Consider the following 19,951-nt stretch of genomic DNA (forward strand, 5'->3'; position numbering starts at 1 on the left):
TATGTCATTTAAATTCACAACCATTTTAAATGGTATAAACCTGCTTTGCAGACAACAGACCAAACTAAACGTATGATGCCACTTTACAATAAGATCTCATTCATTAACTAATGCATCAGCATCAGGTAACATGAACTAACACTGTGGTCAATATATTTTTAAAAGTGATAGTTGTTTTTAAAAATGAACAAACCCAGTTAGATTTCATGAATGCACTAAAATGTTCACATTTGATCCAACAGTTACTTCTTCGGGGTTAAGTCTTTTGCTCCAGTTTTTCACAGATACACTGTAGGCACCTTCATTATTTAGGGAAATCTAGTGCTATCAATTCATTTGATCTCAAACAAGTAACAGTTACCCAATGGCTGCAGGTCTGTACCACACCTCTTATGACACTCCAGGCCATAGATGAGAGATCTGTGTCCCCGTTACATTCTTGTATTTCTGTTTCACCACGACTGTAGCAGGTCTGTTTTCTCTGTGATTTTTACAAAAACATTTCTGAATGTTAAGAAATTTGGTGTTCTATTACATGTTATTATTTAATACAAAGTGATGGACTCCTTCAAATAGTCTAAGATATTGTTGAAATCCTTAGAGTTTTAATAAAATAAATATATAATCATTAAGGTAAAAAGGCTCAGTCACAAAACTATTTTTCAGAAAGTGTCTAAACATTTTCTTTGCCAGAAGAATTGTTTCTACAGTATTAAAATGTGTAGAAATTGATTATATTCTTCACAATGGCTATGAAGCTCCACTGTTATTAGTGAACTAATTAAACTCTGACGTGATAGAGAGAGCCACAATGAGCTTTTTGTGCTTGGGCATGCTGAGTTTTTGTGAATGATATTCATGTATTGAAGAGACCTGTGTTTACTATGTGGATGGGTGTGTGTGGTGTAATTTTCTCCCACGCCTTACATAAGAATGCTGAACAAAGCGTCCCCATTTATCCGTCCAGATTTTCTTCAATTCTCCTGATATTTCATCCTGATAATTCTGATTCCTTGTTTTATAAACTGTTTGTCTAACAGAGCTTTTTCGTTTTAAACATCTGACTCCAGCCTAAATTAATTGATGAAGGAATGAAATGACACAGAAAAAGCAAGTTGTGACAATATCCCTTTTCTCGGTACTATATTGATTTCTTAGTACACAAACAGTTTTCTGTAGAACTACAAAGCAGTTTTTATGTGTCTTACGTTTTTAGGAACTCTGACAAAATTTATTTTGGCAATATTTTTTGAAACTCACATGTTTGAATGCATTTTGACAGTTGCATGCTTTGGCGTATTTGACATTGTTGAGATGTTTTCTGAAACTGTGTACATGTGTCTTCAAGATTTGGGTTAGCAACTAAAAGTTTGCAGGTTCAAACTTCGCAAGTGATGGTTTACGAATAGTAACAGTTTTCTTAGCCTCATTCCTCAGTTTTCTCTTTCAAACGCACAAACATACCTTATGTAAAACCAAAGTAAAAAGGAAGAAACAAGTTGGCAGGGACATGGCAAAAATACCCAATAGAAAGAGAGTGTCAAAGTAAAGAAGGTTGTGGCGTAATCTCCTCCCACTCATTTAATTACCCCTCCCTTTTATTCTCACTGGTCCTTCCCCCTACGACTTATTGGTTGCCTTCAGATATCTGTGTAACTCCCACCCCCTTCCCTCCTTATATTTCCCTCAAACAATCCAAACTGCAGAAGTCAGCTGCAGCCTGCTGTATAACGCTCTCTATCTCACTTTTTCTCTCCCTACCTCTCATTCTCTCTGTTACAGGTGGCATACAGCCATTCACATAGCACCACTCCCCACTGGTCTTAACAGGGGCTCCATGACATAGAATTGAAAACATCATAATAAGAAAAGAGATTTGCGGTCTTTCAAAAGAGCTCCGACCCCAGCTAATCTTACCTGATCTGACATTCCAAGACAGGAAAAATGAGTTTTGATGAGGTCCTGGACCGGATCGGTGGGTTTGGACGCTTCCAGAAGACACTTTATGTGTGGATCTGCCTACCGCAAATCTTCCTGGCCTTCCACATGTTGGTGTCCGTTTTCACTGGTGCTGTGCCACCTCACCTGTGCAGATCCTCCCAGCCAGTGGGTGATCCCCGCTTGCTGGGCCTTAACAACAGCAATGCTTCTTGGGAGACCTGCTCATCCTTACAGAATGTTCAACTGTACCAGCTCAATCACAGTGACCTCAGCTTACCAATAAGTGAACACTCAACAACCTCAAAGAGCTGCAAGGGAGGGTGGGAGTTCAGCAAGGATGTCTTTCTTAGCACTGTTGTCACAGAGGTGAGTGTTTATCTTGAAACATTACGACACGTTGTATGTTATATAGCATACATGTTTGTTATAGTGCAAAATCAGCAGTCTTTGAATGTGATATGTGACACGCACTACAACTGCCAATTCATTGACTTTTGTAATGGTTTTCAGTTCTTCTTTTTCTGGCCTTCCCTTCTGGTCTAGCTTATGAATTGATCATTCTCGTCCTTAAAATATAGCAATGTGTACAACAATGTGTATATCATTGGCTCTTATGACAAACTGCTTGTAATGTTCACTCATTGGTCATTCGCTTTGGATTAAAAAAATAATGTAAATGTAATAAGTTTCCGCCTCTTGCTGCAGAAAAGTGTCAAAGCAAATTTGGGTCGCATTCCTGCAAAGTTACAGTGTGTATTATAATTTCCATTTTTGTTTCTAGGAAAATTTGGCTAGAGCAAAATGGCTTGCATGGGCTGGTGCATTACTTCCGATTTCCTATGTCAATAGCTGAGTTTTCATATGGCATTGACATGCGGTCAGGACCACATCAAGTGGCTTCTCAAACTAGATATCTGTTTTGATCGAAACCCGCGTAATATTTCAATAAGTCTCCATTGGAATGGACCTGGTGCAAATGTGACAAAGTTTTCTAAAAGCTATTTTAAGTTGTTGGAGATTTCAAATCTCTGAATGTGAAGAGAATGAAGAGGTTACAAATAATAATAATAATGCTCTGAAACGTGCAACTTTTGCAATGCTAAACTTTTCATGCTAGCAGTGTCTTTTCTGACAGCCTTCGGAGTTCATAAAGCAGGTGCAATAATGAACACGAGTACGGTTTTGTGTGATGTTGACCTATGAATTTCAAATACAACAGCTGAATTGTGTTTCTACATGGTTCAGAAAACATTTTATTCTCACTTGCCTTTTTTGCATCATACAGAGGCAGGTTGCGTGTTAATGCCCAATGTAAACACAGCCATGAGGATGTCAGATTGTGGCATGGTTGATAGCACAATCATCACTGTCAGTCAAGGTTTTAGCTAAGACATAATTTTGAAGCCTGACACAAAATACCAATGTCATATGTCACTGAGCTCATATTATACCAGACAGAAAAAATAAGCATAGTGTGCACCTGGCATCTTGTGTTATCTAAACTAGTCCGGTGGTTTAGATGGCTTGGGTGCAGGGCTTCGGGTCTCATGGTAAAGGAATCTCAGACGGCTTCATCAAAGAGATGTAGTTCACAGGGCTGTGAAATAGATCAATAAAACTGCCTTTCTTTTGCTATGTGAGACTGCTTATATGAAGAGTAGATGAGCAGAAGTTATGGGCTGCTCACAGCAGGACCGTCTAGAAGAACCTGCTTTAATTTACACACGCTGGACCCTGGCCCAGCTTCTCAACAGGGGTCTGACAATCTGATCCAACTGATATGCCAAAAACGAATTGCAGGGAAGGGGGAAAGAGGAAGCAGAGAAAGGGACCTGGCTATGGAACCAAACCCATAAGAAAGAATCATCAAAAATACGATATTCCTCCTCTGAAGAAATGAGATTAAATAACAAAGGAATGGGAGCTTTTGCGTGACTCTTATGCCTCCCAGATTCTTCTTTTAAAAAGAGCATAGAAATCGCACGGTTATCTCTACAGTTATTTAAAAAATCTATGTCTTAATAATGTCTCAGATTGCACTCAAACATTTGCCATGATACAGAAGTAGGCAATTGAAAGGTGAGCAATTGTCACACTTGTTTCTTTTTCATCTTAAGGTATTTTAATGTCTTCCTGTCTTCAGCTAAACAAAAACAGGTTCTTGCCTGTCTCCCACTGTCATGTGGCACTGACTCAAAATATTTGCGAGAACCACTGAGATTTCAAGTCGGCCTGCCGTCTCTGAATATTTGATTAATATAATATCAGCTTTCATTAAAATAAGTTTATTGAGGACAAAAACAGTTCAGATGTAATTATAGTGATGCCAGCATGACCCAATCGAGGAGTAGACCCATTTAATACGCCAAGAGCAGTGGGAGGTTACCCTTGTTAATATTATTAGTATTCTCCGACTACTACTTTTGTATAAATATGTAAAGTTATGTTCTTCTGGGCAGTATTTTGTTAATAGGTCGCTGCTGTCCTCCGAAACCTTCTATTTCCATATTTCAGTCTCTTTTTACCTTTTACCCTACAGTGGGATCTTGTGTGTGAAAATGCCACGTTAAACAACATTGGATCTTCTATCTATATGTTTGGACTGCTGGTTGGAGCTGTGCTATTTGGTGCCCTTGCTGATAAGTAAGTAAAAGCATATCCAAGATAACTCAGGTCATATAAACACACATTTCAGAACTCTCAAGGGCTGATATGGGGATGTCGAGGTTAAAAGAAGTTTTATTTAACATGATTGACAAGATGGTCATGCATGCCAAAGGAGTGTGGGCTGAAATGCCTTCCTGTGCTCTAGATTAAAATATATGCTGATTACAGAAAGCGTCTCTAATAAGCAGCACATGTTGATTTCAGAGCTGGAGAGACAATAGCAGATCTATGGTCAACACTGTCTCAAGGGGAATTTGTGTCATTGTCACGAACTGTAATTTATTTATGTGTGTTCATGGACACAAATTTCAGTGTCAGTCAGCAAAACATTTTTCAGGGTCACCCAGCACGACTTTCAATCTTAAGTATCTTAATATGCGATATCTAAATATATATATATCAACACAATCTGATGGGAATTCATACCTATTTCACAAGCTGGCTCTTTCTATGAATTCCTAATTGGCTTGAATTAATTTTCATATTGCATATGGATAGGCTAGTATAGATCATCAAATTTTAAGTTAAAGAGAAATGCTTTCCATATCTTTTGTGGAAGTTAAAGGTGTCTAGGCAAACTCTAGATTCATCTGACATCTGGAAGCTAGTCATATTAAGTACAAATCAACATGTATAGACTGCTAAGCCATCGCCTCATTCTGAAAAACCAAATCACAACTATACACAGTGTAAAAAAAAAATGAGACCCAGACTAAATTTACTACAGATTCACATAGCTTAAGCTACTGGTGACATTAGAAAAATGCTCCTGCCTGTTGTTCATAACATTTGATTTAGAATATGTTTTAGAGCCACAATTTAGAATCTAATGATGCATGTTTATGGACACGGATTAACCCTTTTTCATGTTGCTCAGCATAACTTTCAATATACACACCGTTTGTTTTACTTATTAATTTATGTGTTTACTATTTGTAAATGTGTTCATTAATGATTAATAAGTCATTTACAAATGCATTATAGAGCAGTCAAAACTACGTAAATATAAAGTGATTTTAAAGAAATACCTGCCAAATAGTCAGCCATTTTATAAATGCTTAATAAAGTAATTTATTTGCAAAAAAGCCTGTCAGACTTGAGACTTTAGGGTGTTATTGTTGAGAATGAATACTTCACAGGCATCCACATATCTTTAAAGTGCACTTTCATTTACTATGAATACTTCAAAATGTATGATTCACATCAACGATAAATAAGCGATGTCTGGTTTTGATTAACTATTGGAAATAATTGAATGATAAATAAAACATTGTGAACAAACAAGTTTACAACAACCTTTGTGCATTTAGTGATCAAAAGTTTGATGAATTTATTTTGGTAAGCAAGAAAAAAATGTTTGATGAAGTTTGATGAATTTATCTTGGTAAAAAATAAAAAACTGCTTTGGATAAGCATCATGATCTGAAGGCATTGTAAGACATTCGGAATCGGATCAGGTGAGCAACATGGTTTGAAATATACAATAATAAGAAAAAACAACAGAATACTCTACAGTCTCCCGTCTGACAGCCTATTCTGCAAACAACATAGAGAATAACAATGAATCTGCTTTCGAGTCAAATAAATAATTAAATATATTTATATGCATTTATAACATGTGAGATAAAAATGGCTCACTATTTGGCAGATATTTCGTTGGAATCCCACTTTTCATGCAGTTATTACTGTTTTTTAATGCATTTGTAAATGTCTTTCTAATCATTAATGAACACATTTATAAATGCTTTATTAAGGGAACCTTAATGTGAAGTGTTACCGGAATTTGTATATATTTTACAAGGTAGATAAGCCTTACTTTTTCCAAACCTTAGCACGATAGGCACCAAGGCAAATTGTGTTAAAATGCGCAGATTTTACGAGGCGGCTAAGCAACAATGAAGGCCCACTTTAACCCCGCCCCTAACCCTAATGTCACAGGGGCAAGGTCAAATCATACTAAAATGAGAACATAAGAATTCATACAAATGAGCCACTTTGTTAAATATATTGTATCATATCAAAATACATTCAATTGAAAGTCGTGCTGAATGACACAAATTAAGGAAAATTTGTGTCCATGAATTTTGTTGTGATTCGCCACTTGCAGGAGTCCGATGTGAAACCTGTCAAGAGCCACCGCATTTGGAAAGTAATGTATAAAAAATCTACAGGAGGTTTGCCAGTAACTTCCTGTAGATTCAACTACATTCCTATAAGTACTGTTTTCAAATTTGCGGTCAAACTTTCCTTTAACCAAGATTAAAACAATTCTTCTTTTGAGATGCAAAATGAGTAAGAAAAGACTGGTCTCAGTACTGACATTACCACAGCAACACTGCAAAAATAGGACAGTTTTGTTTTCTAGTAAAATATTTAAAACGTCTAAAATTACGATACATTTACATAACAAGAAAAGTTACTTAAGATATCTAGTCTTGTTTTATGAAAGCAAATATAAGAACTAGGTAAGTTTATGTTTAAAACAAAAATGTCAATTAAATCTAAAGTAAGTTACTGGCAAAACTGCTGCAAAAATGCAATGTTTTACAGTATACATATCGAGATGTTTTATGAAATTCACCTCTGAAATCACAGTACATATATCAATGAATTTTTTTTTTGTTTCAGGTACGGCCGCAGAACAATCATACTGATTGGTTTAGCAGCACAGGTCATTTTTGGAGTGGGTGCAGCTTTCGCTCCAAACTTCTATATCTATGTCATGCTTCGCTTTGTGGTGGGCATGACTGTGTCTGCAGTGATCATGAATGCATTTGTGTTGGGTGAGTAAGAAATCCACTAGAGAAATATATATTCCAATCCAGGCCAGAAAATTAAGGATAGGGAAAGAGTGGGAACTAGGCTCAGAGTTGGAATTATCAAACATCTTATCCTATGATTATAAAATGTTTATCATAGGATTATGTTTATGTTTTGGTTTCTTCCGGTTTTGTTCACGGTCTACTGTGTGCATTCTGTCTGGTTGTGCAGGTACTGAGTGGACAGGCCCCAAACAACGCATGCTGGCAGGTGTCATCACAGATTACTTTTTTGGATTTGGATACATTTTGTTGGCTGGAGTGGCATACTTGATTCCAGACTGGCGTAAACTGCAGCTGGCCATCTCTGCCCCTGGCTTCCTTTTCCTGTTTTACATCTGGTGAGTTGCACAGAAGCGGAAAGCTCATCTACAGGAAATATACAGGAGGTCACTAAGCCATACAGTATATTCACTTCACCGATGATTCACAGGCGGGAGGAGGGAGAATTGGGAATAAAGACCATATTCTGTTTCATATTCACATTTAGTCACAAGACACTTTTGTTCATTGCTTTGTATACATTTATCATAATGTACACCTAAAATGGCTTGAAGGTAGATCTGTCACAATATAATTTTTTGCACAATTGTTGTGCCCAAAACAGTAAATGTGTTATATAATGTGTTATTAAATCATTTCAGATTTATCATCTTTAATTTTGTTTACGGATCAAAAATTTCTCAGGTGTGCTATTATGAATGACACATCTTCATTTGAACCTACTTATGGGGACTGTAATAAGCACATGTTCAACTTTAATATTTATACACTTTATTCGTTTTGTTATGCCTTCATCAGGAAATTATTGTTTGCTTGCATGTGCTTTCATGTGTATTTGTTTTAAATGAAACAGTTCACCCTAAAATTACAATTCTGTCTTCATTTACTCGCCCTCAAGTTGTTCCAAATCTATTTAAATGTCTTTCGTCTGATGCACACAGAGAAAGATATTTGAAAGAATGATTTTAACCAAGCAGTTCTTGGCCACCAAAATAGGAAAATTGCGTTGTAAGATATTTTGAAGAATGTGGGAAAGCCAACAGTTCTGGGGCACTTTTGACCTGAGTGAAAACATAGCTCACGAAGGAAAGCCCTCTTTACTCTTTCGGGAACTTTGTTCCTGGACTTATCCCATCAGAAAGCGCCTAATGGTGGCCAAGAACAGTTTTGTTTCTTTTCCGAATACCTTTCTCTGCTTTCCTCAGAACAAAGAAATGTATGCAAAATTTGAACAACTGAGTGTGAGTAATTGATGAAATAATTATAATATTTGGGTGAACAGTCCCTATGATTATTTATGTATGTTCATGGTTGTGTGTTTAAGGGTTCTTCCTGAATCTGCTCGTTGGCTGATGGCCAATCAGAAGCATGAGGAAGCGCTGGATCTGATTCGTAAGGCAGCACTTATTAACGGCAAACCTTTGGACGACGATGACATTGAACTTTTCCAGGTCTGGCATAGTCGTACTTCCACATTTCTAGATCTTTGACCAGCACCCAACACAAAAACTGTTTGTTTGTAAACTGACAAACCAAAATGCTGGTTTTGGGAGAATAAACTTAACAAATTGTTATTTGATCATTGAATACTGTATCTTTAACAATTTAAATCTACTACTAAATCTACATAAAACCACTGCAAAGACTAGATAAAACATACTTCAAAACAAGTTAAATGACTTTTTTGTGAGTTTGTGGGAACTATAAATTGATAGTCTTTTATTTTCATTGTTTATGCAAATAAGACATTTATTTATAATTTCATAATTACAACCAATTATAAAACATTTAATAACTTTTAACCAAAGCACATTTCAAACTTTTGTATTTCCTCTTCCCTTCTGAGCTTTAGAAGCTGTCATAATGTGGCCCTTGGCGCAATTCACATATCTGTTTTTCCTCCAGTCAACTATAACTTGAAAAACCTGTGAACAGCAAATTAATATAGTTCACTCAAAATTCTGTCATCGTTTACTCACCCTCTTGTCATTTCAAGCTCCTATGACTTTCTTTCTTTCAATGGCGGATCCTACTCACTTCTATTGTATGGACACAAAACTAACCCAAGTAAATGGATACCACCATTGTTCAGTTACTATCACTCTTGCTGTTAGTGGTGTCCAAGTTTACAGCTGGTGGAGATTAAGCTAAACTAGAAGATAACATTTGTTAAAAGTCCTGCACAAGCAATTTACACATACCACTTAAATGTACTCACCCTCAAGTCGTTCAACACTATAAGAACATCTTTTCCTCATCGGAACACCATTTAAGATGGTATTGGGAGCTTTCTGACTCCCCCCCCCATAGACAACAAAATAACTGAAATTCAAAGTGCAAATCTTAATTTGTGTTCCGAAGATAAACGGATGTCCTAGGGTTGTCGAACGACTTAAGGTTGAGTGATTCAGGGTAGAGTTTTCATTTTTCAGCGTCGTTTCCCTTAAAGAAATATTCCTTTCAAAAATGAAGTAGCCTAGTTCAACATCCCTAGGACCTCAGTTTTTCCCAGAACACATATTGAGGTAGTTTTGGAAACTTTCTGACTCCTCCTTAGATTTCAACGCAACCAAACATATGAGCCACATGACAGTGCATCCGGTGTCAGCACCGCTCGACGCATGTGCGTTCTGACCACACAGGCTTTACGTCAGAACACCGTATGCACTTTCGTGTGGCTTTCATGAACGTGCGCTGGAAACTAACACTCAAATCAAAAGGTTTTTGAACATAGTTGTTAGTTTGTTTTAGTTTGCGCACAAAAAGTATCCTCGTCACATTTTATTTGTAGATACTGATCCACCGGAGTCGCCTGGACTATTTAAAGATGTCTTTGAGCACTTACAGCGCTTTGAAGTTTGGTTGTGTTGCAATCTTAGTCAGAAAGCTTCCAAAACTACCTTTATTTGCATTCTGTGGAGAAACAAAGGTCCCAGGGATGAGTAATTAATGGCAGAATTTTCATTTTTGGGTGGAGTTCCCCTTTAAAGCTTGGTTTTGACATTGATCCAAGATGGTCTTTCAGCTCATCCAAGTGCTCACCAGCTATTAATAACTACACTGTTGAAAAATCTTGAAAAAAATGAATGAAGTACTGGTAGAAAACTAACAGTACATTTTCCTTTATTTTACGAACATTTCCAATAATGCTGAAATGCAATTTAATACAATTTAAATCCAAAATGTAAAATACAGGTAAAACAACTGTAAAAATGAATATTTATACAATATATTGTGCCCTATTGTTATGGATTTTTTTAGAGTGTAGTTAAAGGTCAAAGCCATCTTGAACCATTAAATGGTCAGTTTGAACCAACTAACAGCCATCTTTATGTTAACCCAATTCAATTCTCACAACTCCCCATAGGTTGTTGCATTGAAGAATCACTATGCTAAAAATGTTCCTCTCTTTTTGCAGAGCCTAAAAAATGTAGAGAAACTGGAGGACCAGCGAAAGTACACAGTCATCGATCTGGTGCGAACCCCCACAATGAGGAAACAGTCTCTCATTCTCTTCTACCTGTGGTAAATGAGGAAATACTTTTTTTTTCACAATATGTATACACAGTCCATAAGCAAGTAAAGTGCTATGTACTATTATTTTAGAGCGATTCCTGTCATCTCAGTTTACGTAAACTAAACGTTTTTTTTCACATCAATAGCATTATGCCTCTCAGTAGTTCCCGAAATTTACTAGAAACACATTGAGCTTCAGCACAACAGCCCGAAGGAAATAACCTTTAATACTTATAAAGAATAAAATAGTTAAAAGAATAACTATAACTTCCTGGAACTCCTTGAAGTCTACGTGAATCATGTGATGTTCCAACATTATGAACTTCTGTTGTCGTGACACTCCATTGCTCATCCGGCTACATAATATAAACTACACCACATATTACTATACATCACTCTGGAATACTTGATTCTGATTGGCTAGTTGCAACATTCCAAAGTATGATATTCCCAGACAATAACCAGTCAAAACTAATAAAATATCTGGGTACTGTGAGTTATCTTTACTGGTGCAGATTAATATTACACAAATTTAACACGGATATGCCTGATTAATAACAAACTGTATATGAGATTTTATTCACAATAATTAAACCAAATAATTAATCTTTGAGTTTTGCCTTAAAAAGGATAAGAAATGAGTTTGCATTCCTCACAAATGAACTAATAAAATATTTTAAATAGAAATACAATAATGCCATATTTACAGAACAGTTTTGGCACTGTAACAATTACTGCATGGGAGGATTTACCCAGTTCATATCAATAGGTTGTATTTGATTTTGCTGACTGTCTGTGTTTCAGGTTTGTAAATGTCCTGGTGTATTATGGGCTCTCGCTCAATATTTCAGACTTTGGTATGAATATCTACCTGACGCAGATGATCTTCGGTTTAGTAGAGATGCCAGCACGGACCGTTACCCTTTTTACTCTAAACCGCTCTCGCAGGATATCCCAGCTAGCATTCTTGGCAACAGGTGGCCTGGCCTGCCTTCTCACCACATTCATACCGGATGGTGAGTTTAAAACCCGACATCTGCTCAAAAACCATCGTTTAGAATCCTAGGGTTCACTGAGAGCAGTGTTATATACTGTATTTAGCTCTCTACAATGTGTCCTACTTCACCATTACTTTAACACTTCATTAATGTTAATACTTGTAATACTATGACTGTTAATATTAGCCCCCATTTATTTAAAAACCTCGCATTTTGTTGCATAACCAACATCTTTCATGTATCATTTTTGTCCTTATAGATCTGTCGGCTGTTCGTACTGCTCTTGCCATGGTGGGCAAATTTGGCATCACTGCCTCATTGTCGATTGTGTACATCTACTCAGCAGAGGTCTTTCCAACAGTCATCAGGTAAACTCATAGAATTAGCCTAATAATTTTAATGAGGATTTACATTTACATTTAGGCATTTGGCAGACGCTTTTATCCAAAGCAACTTACATTGCTTTATCCTATACATTTTACATAGGTATTTGCAATCCCCTGGGATCGAACCCACAACCTTGCTTTGTTAAAGCAATGCTCTTACCACTGAGCTACAGGAAAGCTTTCTAATGAACTTTTTGAATGCTTATGAAATATAAAGAGTCACATCATTCAGTAATTGAGAAATACCTAACTGTTAAAATGTTGGGATTATTTTCTCACAACTTACTTGATAAGTGTCACGATCCTGTCTGGGTATTCCCTGGTAGTTTGGAATTTTAGTTTGTTTCTATTGAGAACCTGTTTCCTGTCCTGTTTTGTATTCATTTGTAGTTATTTTGTTCATTGGTTCCCTGGTTACCCCAGTCATTATGATCCCCATCTTGTGATATGGGCTTAACATTTATGCATTTGCCAGATATTTTTATCAAAAGTGACTTACAGTGCATTTAGTTTATACATGTCTTTTATCAGTATGAATGTTCCATATCAAAAGCAACACTCGATGCTGCGTTTCAAACGCTATGGGAGAACAGTCTTTGTTCGACCGGTTGTGAAGCACGTGTGTCAAACACGGCAAAAATTATTTTGGCTTTAAATAACCTTGGCAGGTGATGTGGCTAGTTACACCCGCACCTGCAGGTTATAAATACGCGTGAATGCGGACGATTCATCAGGTTCTTTTGGCCTCAAGGACCACTTTGTGTGTGCGTGTGCGTATGTGTTGTGAGGGAGAAGTGTCCCTCTTTGTTGTTTTCAAAGTCTTAAAAAAAAAGATATTACCAAGATTCTTACACTAGTGACTAAGCACTATCTGAGGTACTTACCCTGTACTTTGACGACAGATATCTGCTGGGTGGCTGGAGGAAAGAGCACCAAAATTGGGATCTCCCATTCCTAGAGGATCTCCACAGCGAGCAATCTCGCTCATGGCAGAATACTTAATCCTCCAGTGTTTATGTGCCATCGATGTCTATTCGACCATCGTTGGCGCGAGGACACAGGGATACACGCCGATGCCAAGGTTGGAAGGGACGCTGGCTAGCTATCTCTCCCCTGGGGCGAAGCTTACCAGTACCGGGTTCTTCCATTCGGCCTAGCCTTGTCACCCCGCACGTAAACAAAATGCATGGATGCAGCTCTTGCCCCCCTGCGACTCCGGGGCATCAGCATTTTGAATTACATAGATGACTGGCTGATTTTAGCTCAGTCTCGAGAGCTAGCGCTACGACATCGGGATGTCGTCCTAGCTCATATCAAAGCTCTCGGGTTGAGACTCAACGTCAAAAAGAGCGTTCTTTCCCCCACGCAAAATACAACGTATCTCGGGGTCATATGGGACTCGATCGAAATGCAGGCACACCTGTCTCCTGCACGTGTCGAGTCCGTCCAAAACACCCTGAGGAGCATCAGGTTAGGCCAGAAAGTGACAAATCATTACTTTCAAAGAGTTCTAGGTCTCATGGAAGCGGCTTCCACAGTGATACCTCTGGGCCTCCTGCATATGAGAAAGTTTCAGTTGTGGATCAGACCTAGGGGGTTTCATCCAAGGTCCAACCCCCAGAGGCCCGTGGAGGGGCTTCACACCCTTTCTATGTCGTTCAGACCTCGGTTTCTGACTTTAGGTTCCACTCTCGGTCTGTGTTGCCATCGCAAGATGCTAACGACAGACGCATCCCTCACGGCTTGGGGTGCGGTCTTAGATGGCCGTCCAGCCCAAGGGATCTGGAGAGGTCCTCTTCTCGATTGGCACATCAATTGCCTCGTAATGATGGCTGTATTTTGGGCCCTGAAATACTTCCTCTAGCAGTTACGAGGCTACCATTTCCTAGTGCGGGTGGACAACACTTCAGTAGTCTCGTACATAAATCACCAGGGCGGACTGCGGTTGCGCCAACTGAACAAATTGCCCCAGCAAATTCTGCCCTGGGCAGAGGGCAAATTCCTGTCCCTCAGAGCAATTCACATCCCGGGGCATATGAATGTTGGAGCAGGCCTGCTGTCCAGACAAGCTGTGACAACCGGGGAATGGAAACTCCACCCCGAAGTAGTCAAACAGATATGGGAAAGATTTTACGAAGCAGAGGTGAACCTCTATGCTACACAGTAGACAGCAAAATGTCCCCTCTACTTCTCTCCGACTCATCCTGTTCCCCTGGGTCTGGACGCGATGGCCCATACGTGGCCCAGACTGCGTCTTCTCGCATTTCCTCTGACAGCTCTGCTCCCGGGAGTCCTGGCGAAGGTCCGTCAACAGGGGTCTCGCCTCTTGTTGATAGCTCCCCGTTGGCCAACAAGAATCTGGTTCTCGGACCTAGTATCCCTCCTAGACAACTCGCCATGGGCGATCCCAGTCAGGAGAGATCTTTTATCCCAGGCCCAGGGGACAGTGTTTCATCCTGTGGACTAAGCGACTGTGCATAAGGGTCTAGTTAGCGCTCCATTCGAACCTATGGAGTCAGCGCCTGTCAGGCTTCTGACCTTTAAATGTTTTGTTCTAATGGAAATTACCTCTCTTAAGAGAATCAGTGATATTCAGGTGCTATCGAACTCGCCGTTCTGTTCAAATTTTACCAGAGCTCATTCCGCAAGGGGGGTTTCATTTTCTATGGCCTTAGCAAGAGGTGTTGCAGCAAGTGTGTGATGCGACGGGCTGGTCCTCTACGCACACATTTGTCAGATTGTATAGTCTGGATGTCCATGCCACTTCAGGCTCATGTGTCAGGGAGTCTACATCCCAGAGTCATATCTGAGGCCTCATCTCGGATTGTGCACACTCGCCACACAACCTTGGGGGGTCCAGACACTTCCAGTGTGGGCCTGTTGGTATTCTTGTTCCCATAGTGTTTGAAACGCAGCATCGAGTGTAGCTTTTGATAGGAAATGTCTCGGGTAACTTGGCTGTAACCCTGTTCCCACAAAAAGCGGGAACGAGATGCTGCGCCTCAATTCCGCACTGTAGGTGTGCCCGGACGTCATTTCAGACAAAATTGGAACATGATGACGCGTCCGCCTTTTCAGGGAACAAGGTTACAGGCAAGTAGCCCAAGACGTTCCCTGGGAATGAACCCATGACTTTTGAGTTGCTAAGCAATGCCACAGGAACACAAAGAGAATATGACTGATTAACTCCCTTTTTACTACTGTTTATGAAACAAAAAAGCTATACCAATAAAGCAGATATTCATTTATATCATATAAGTATAAAAATGTACAATAACATTACAAAAAACATAACTTGTTCCACCAATGTATGAGCAAGATTCTCAGTCAAAAGAGATGACCTGAAACTGAACACAGAATTCTCTTGCCAATTTGTAGCTTGAGCTTATAACGTATGATAGTGTCTATGTCCTCATAACACGTCATCAGTAATCAAATGCTTCTGATATTTTACACTTAGTGGTTGCTCTGAGAGATAAAAATATGAAAAAATCAGGTCCTTATCCATTACTTTTGCCCTAAATTTCATGGCAATACTTGATTATTGTATTGCACATCATATTTTACCTCATATTTAAAACATATACATTCAGCAGCTATTGGCAGCCAGCACTACTTGCTGTAAATAATTTGCCAACACAAGATGGTAACTTAGTAAGCAGACAGACAGTTTAACAACCTCTTAATTGTTTAAACGGGGCATTCATATGCACATTAAAAAGGACAGTAAGCCTAATCCCCAAAGTACTCCATGACAAAAGTCTACATATTGATTAATCTAATAAGTAATTAAGTAGAATATGAAATTACAAAAATACGCTGTAAACAGTTAAAAAATTCTTAGAATTTAGAAATAAGTAGCCTGGTTAATTTTGCGTAACAGCTCTTAAATGAATGACGATTGTTAAAGCAGTGACACCTGCTGGTCGGATCAGGTAACGATACTGTTTAACAGCACAGCACGATCGACACAACTAGTGTAAAATAACGCTAACCTACCACAACCTGCGTCAGAAAAACATTTAAGTCATAATACCACACAAGTGAAACTTTTCAATCTTAAAAAAGACCATGGGCTTTTGGCAAAACATAAAAGCCACCCCATCGCAAGGCTCCAGCCGCCCTTCAAATTCACTTTTTTGCTTGCTGCAATATGGAAGTGGTTTCATAGTCTTAAAGCAAAGACTGAGAGGCTGAGAATAAGTTTCTTTCCTCAAGCCATCTGACTTCTTAATGTGGACACACCCACTCTTTAACGACTCTGGTGGTGTATTTGCAGCCTTAAATTTCGAAGTACAATCAAGCTTTACAAGTCATTTCAGCACTTTTACATAATACAACACATCAAAATAAGTTTCAACTAAATTTCTAGTTATATAAACTCACCACAGACCAAAACTTAAAATGATGACTTGTAAAGCCAAGTTGATTATACTTTGCTATACTATAACATTTAAGGGATCAAAGAATTGTATAGGTCATACTTGTGCATTGCACTATAATATGATGTTCAGCCTGCACAGTTCTTTTAAATCGAATCATAGCTTTTTAATTATGATCCTTTTTACTTATATTCTTTTAAATATTTTTTTAAGGCATTGTTCATACATGACTATGTATGTAACAAAGATAATCTTGAATTAAATTGAATTGAATAGTGACTGAATCTTACATTTGATGCAGATTAAAAATCAGGTAAAGAATCAGTAAATATGTGAGTTTTGCTGACATCCCTCCTTGAACCAGCAAAAAACATAACAGAAAAAATACCAAATAAAACTCAAATGCATTCAAATGTTTTACACTGTACCAGAGTGTAAGAGTTTTTCTTAAAAGGGTTACTACTTTATAAAGATCTAAAACAGGCAAACAAAATATAAAACATCAAAGCCACTTGGTTACCACTGAAATAGTTGCTCCTGAGGGCTTCAATACACGCACCATAAAAATTTCCATATTCAAGATTTTGCAATGGACTGTTTAGATGTGAGATATGGAAACAAGTATTTCTTTCTCTTGGTTTCTACAGACAAAACGGAATAGGTATGGGATCAATGTGCGCTCGGGCAGGTGGAGTGATTGCGCCTGTCATCTACCTCTTGAGGGACAGCAGCCATCATGCCCCTATGGTGGTGTTTGGCCTGTGCACTCTGATAGGTGCTGTCCTCACCATGTTTTTGCCTGAGACAGCCCATAAGCCCCTGCCAGACACAATAGAGGATGTAGAGCGCACTGATGACAGGTGAGATAACTTTCACCACAAAATTCAATGTGTTTTTGTTACACATTTTAAATAGAACTTAGTGCATGCATGCAGCTTAATATTGTAAACATATTTGCCAATCGAGGGATATACTCGAGGGATTTATGTTGACATATGGTGGTTAGTTGTTAGAATAGTGTCTCTAAATGTTGCCCTCACCCTCACCATTCCAAGAATTGTTTTCTTTGTGGTCTGAAATTTGAATATGTTTACCCTTCCCATTTTTTCTTAGTAAATAAAACTGGTTTGCGCAAAAAACAGCTGCTGCTCAAGAAAAACATTTTTTTTTTAAAGCAGGTCACAGTTAAAATAAATACATCTAAAATGATGTTGTTTGCCTTACAGTGAAGCGTGATTCAAGCAGAAATCCATCATCCACATCTCAACAACTAGTCTACATTAGACTGTCTCCAACAGCCATCTCAGAAGCATAGATTTATTTATCTGTCATATCTTTCTTTCTCAGAAGTACTTGAATATAGTCAGGAAAATATCCAATCAGATCCAGCGGCAATAGAACAGGGCTATACAGTTCTAAGAAGTATTACCCACATTACACATTAGCCATAAAGACCAATTTTTGGGTTTTTGCAATTCAATTTACATTTCTATCATTTATCATTTTTCTTGTCCTCATTCAAAGCAAAATAAACAGTAGCTTTTTTTCATGTTGTTTAATATTTCATGAGTCTTGCCATCTAGTCCTGCTAAGTTTTTTTTCCAAAAACATTTAAGCATTAAAAAAAGCCTCATACCCATTTAGCAATACACATTTTACAGAGGTTAATGGTTACAGTTTAATGTTCATGTTCTATTTATATAAAGGGGATTATTACAACAAAATGCAAGGGTTTCAGATTTTCAATGTAAATCCCATCTTCTATTCTGCCAAAGGGATAATCACATCAATGGTTAATATTACTTTGTGTTTTGTATCAACTGGAAAAACCTCATTTGTATACATTTGTTTTTACGTAACGCTATGTTATAAAAGTTCTGTAAAAGCTTGTTATTTAAAATTTTTACACAATTTACAAAATAAAGTATTTTCTATTGGGTGAAGCCTCAGTTTTCTGAACATTTGTTTTCAAGGAACACAGGTGTGGGCTACAGATACTGTTCAGATGTAATTGTAGAGTGCTTAGTGAGGAGCTGTCATTTGGATTAACATAGAAATGGCGGTCTCTGGACATTAAACTACAACTGGCATTTCAATTAACTGCAGCTGGAGCCTGTCAGGAAACACAAATATGTCACAACTTTCACCAGCCGCAACAGGACAAACTGTTTTTCTTAATGGGTTTGAGTTGATGAGAGTGATTGCTGGCAGGTGTGCTTTATGACAGACTGGGTGCAGGGCACTGGGAAATGTTACTCAAATCCATATGGTGTGAAAAAAAAACATGCACTTAATCCCAGACACTGTTCCAAATGGGTTATATTGCGATGCGAAGGAGTAAAAAAAATAATGACTGTCATATTGAAGGGTCATTCCAAACCAAGGTGCTCATAACCTAACCGGCCACTTGAAAGAAATTAAGGATTTCTAAAGGAACTGATTCGGTCCTCAATGCATGATGATGCCACCTCATATGGTCATGGAGTGATGACGCACTTCTAGAAACAGTTGTTCGGTTCCCCTACAGTACACCCTTCATCCTTTCACTCTGGAGGGCAAACTCTTTAGAGGACTTCCGGAATGAAATGCACACTGTCTAAACCGGATGCAATGCGAAACCACAAAAGACAGAAACCCATTGGAACCCATTATAATAAAAACTGTTGTCCTCAAGACATTTAACGTGTCTTGTCATGCCATGCGCATTTGGTTTATTATTCGACTCTAGAATGAATATGTCCCAAATCATAGAATTCTGAAATGAGTATTCTCAAAGATCCATGGACACTCAAACGGCTTATATTACCCACAATTTGCCAAAAGTATGCAGATTTTTGTGATGCTACACTGCCTTAATGAAGTTAAGATTTGGTTCAATTATTTAATAAATGTAAGTATACAGTATACAGGACTTAAAGATGAGGTAACACAAGCAATCTCTGCGGATTTCAATTAATCTTGAGAACCTATACAGTAGTGTTGCATACTTTGTATCTTCAAAGACTATTTTGTATGATCAAATTATAAACGACAGATACAGCTGTATGATTATTTCCAGAAAAAGACGAGGGCCTGGAGGCATGCAGGGGGGCGGAACTACAGCATGAGCACACAATACATCCTCACATTGAATTGATTTACTATAAGTTTGTGTTGTTTACATTATACATATACACACTGATTGCCGAACAAAACACAGACACATGACTTAGTTTGACTTACCATGTGCGGTTCATGCA

General features: G+C 38.2%; 1 protein-coding gene across 1 annotated transcript; it reads left to right on the forward strand.

Annotated features, from left to right (window-relative positions):
* Positions 1-1,728: 1,728 nt before the first annotated feature.
* si:dkey-119m7.4 (uncharacterized protein LOC560629 homolog) lies at positions 1,729-18,527 on the forward strand. Its single transcript, XM_056764942.1, has 10 exons — positions 1,729-2,307; positions 4,481-4,584; positions 7,237-7,391; positions 7,600-7,768; positions 8,755-8,881; positions 10,849-10,955; positions 11,751-11,962; positions 12,204-12,312; positions 17,360-17,572; positions 17,939-18,527. The coding sequence occupies exons 1-10, from the start codon at positions 1,945-1,947 to the stop codon at positions 17,946-17,948; spliced, it is 1,569 nt and encodes a 522-aa protein (XP_056620920.1). The 5' UTR covers positions 1,729-1,944; the 3' UTR covers positions 17,949-18,527.
* Positions 18,528-19,951: the final 1,424 nt, after the last annotated feature.

The sequence above is a fragment of the Triplophysa dalaica genome, chromosome 13, assembly GCF_015846415.1.
Source record: "Triplophysa dalaica isolate WHDGS20190420 chromosome 13, ASM1584641v1, whole genome shotgun sequence".
NCBI classification, from domain to species: Eukaryota; Metazoa; Chordata; class Actinopteri; order Cypriniformes; family Nemacheilidae; genus Triplophysa; species Triplophysa dalaica.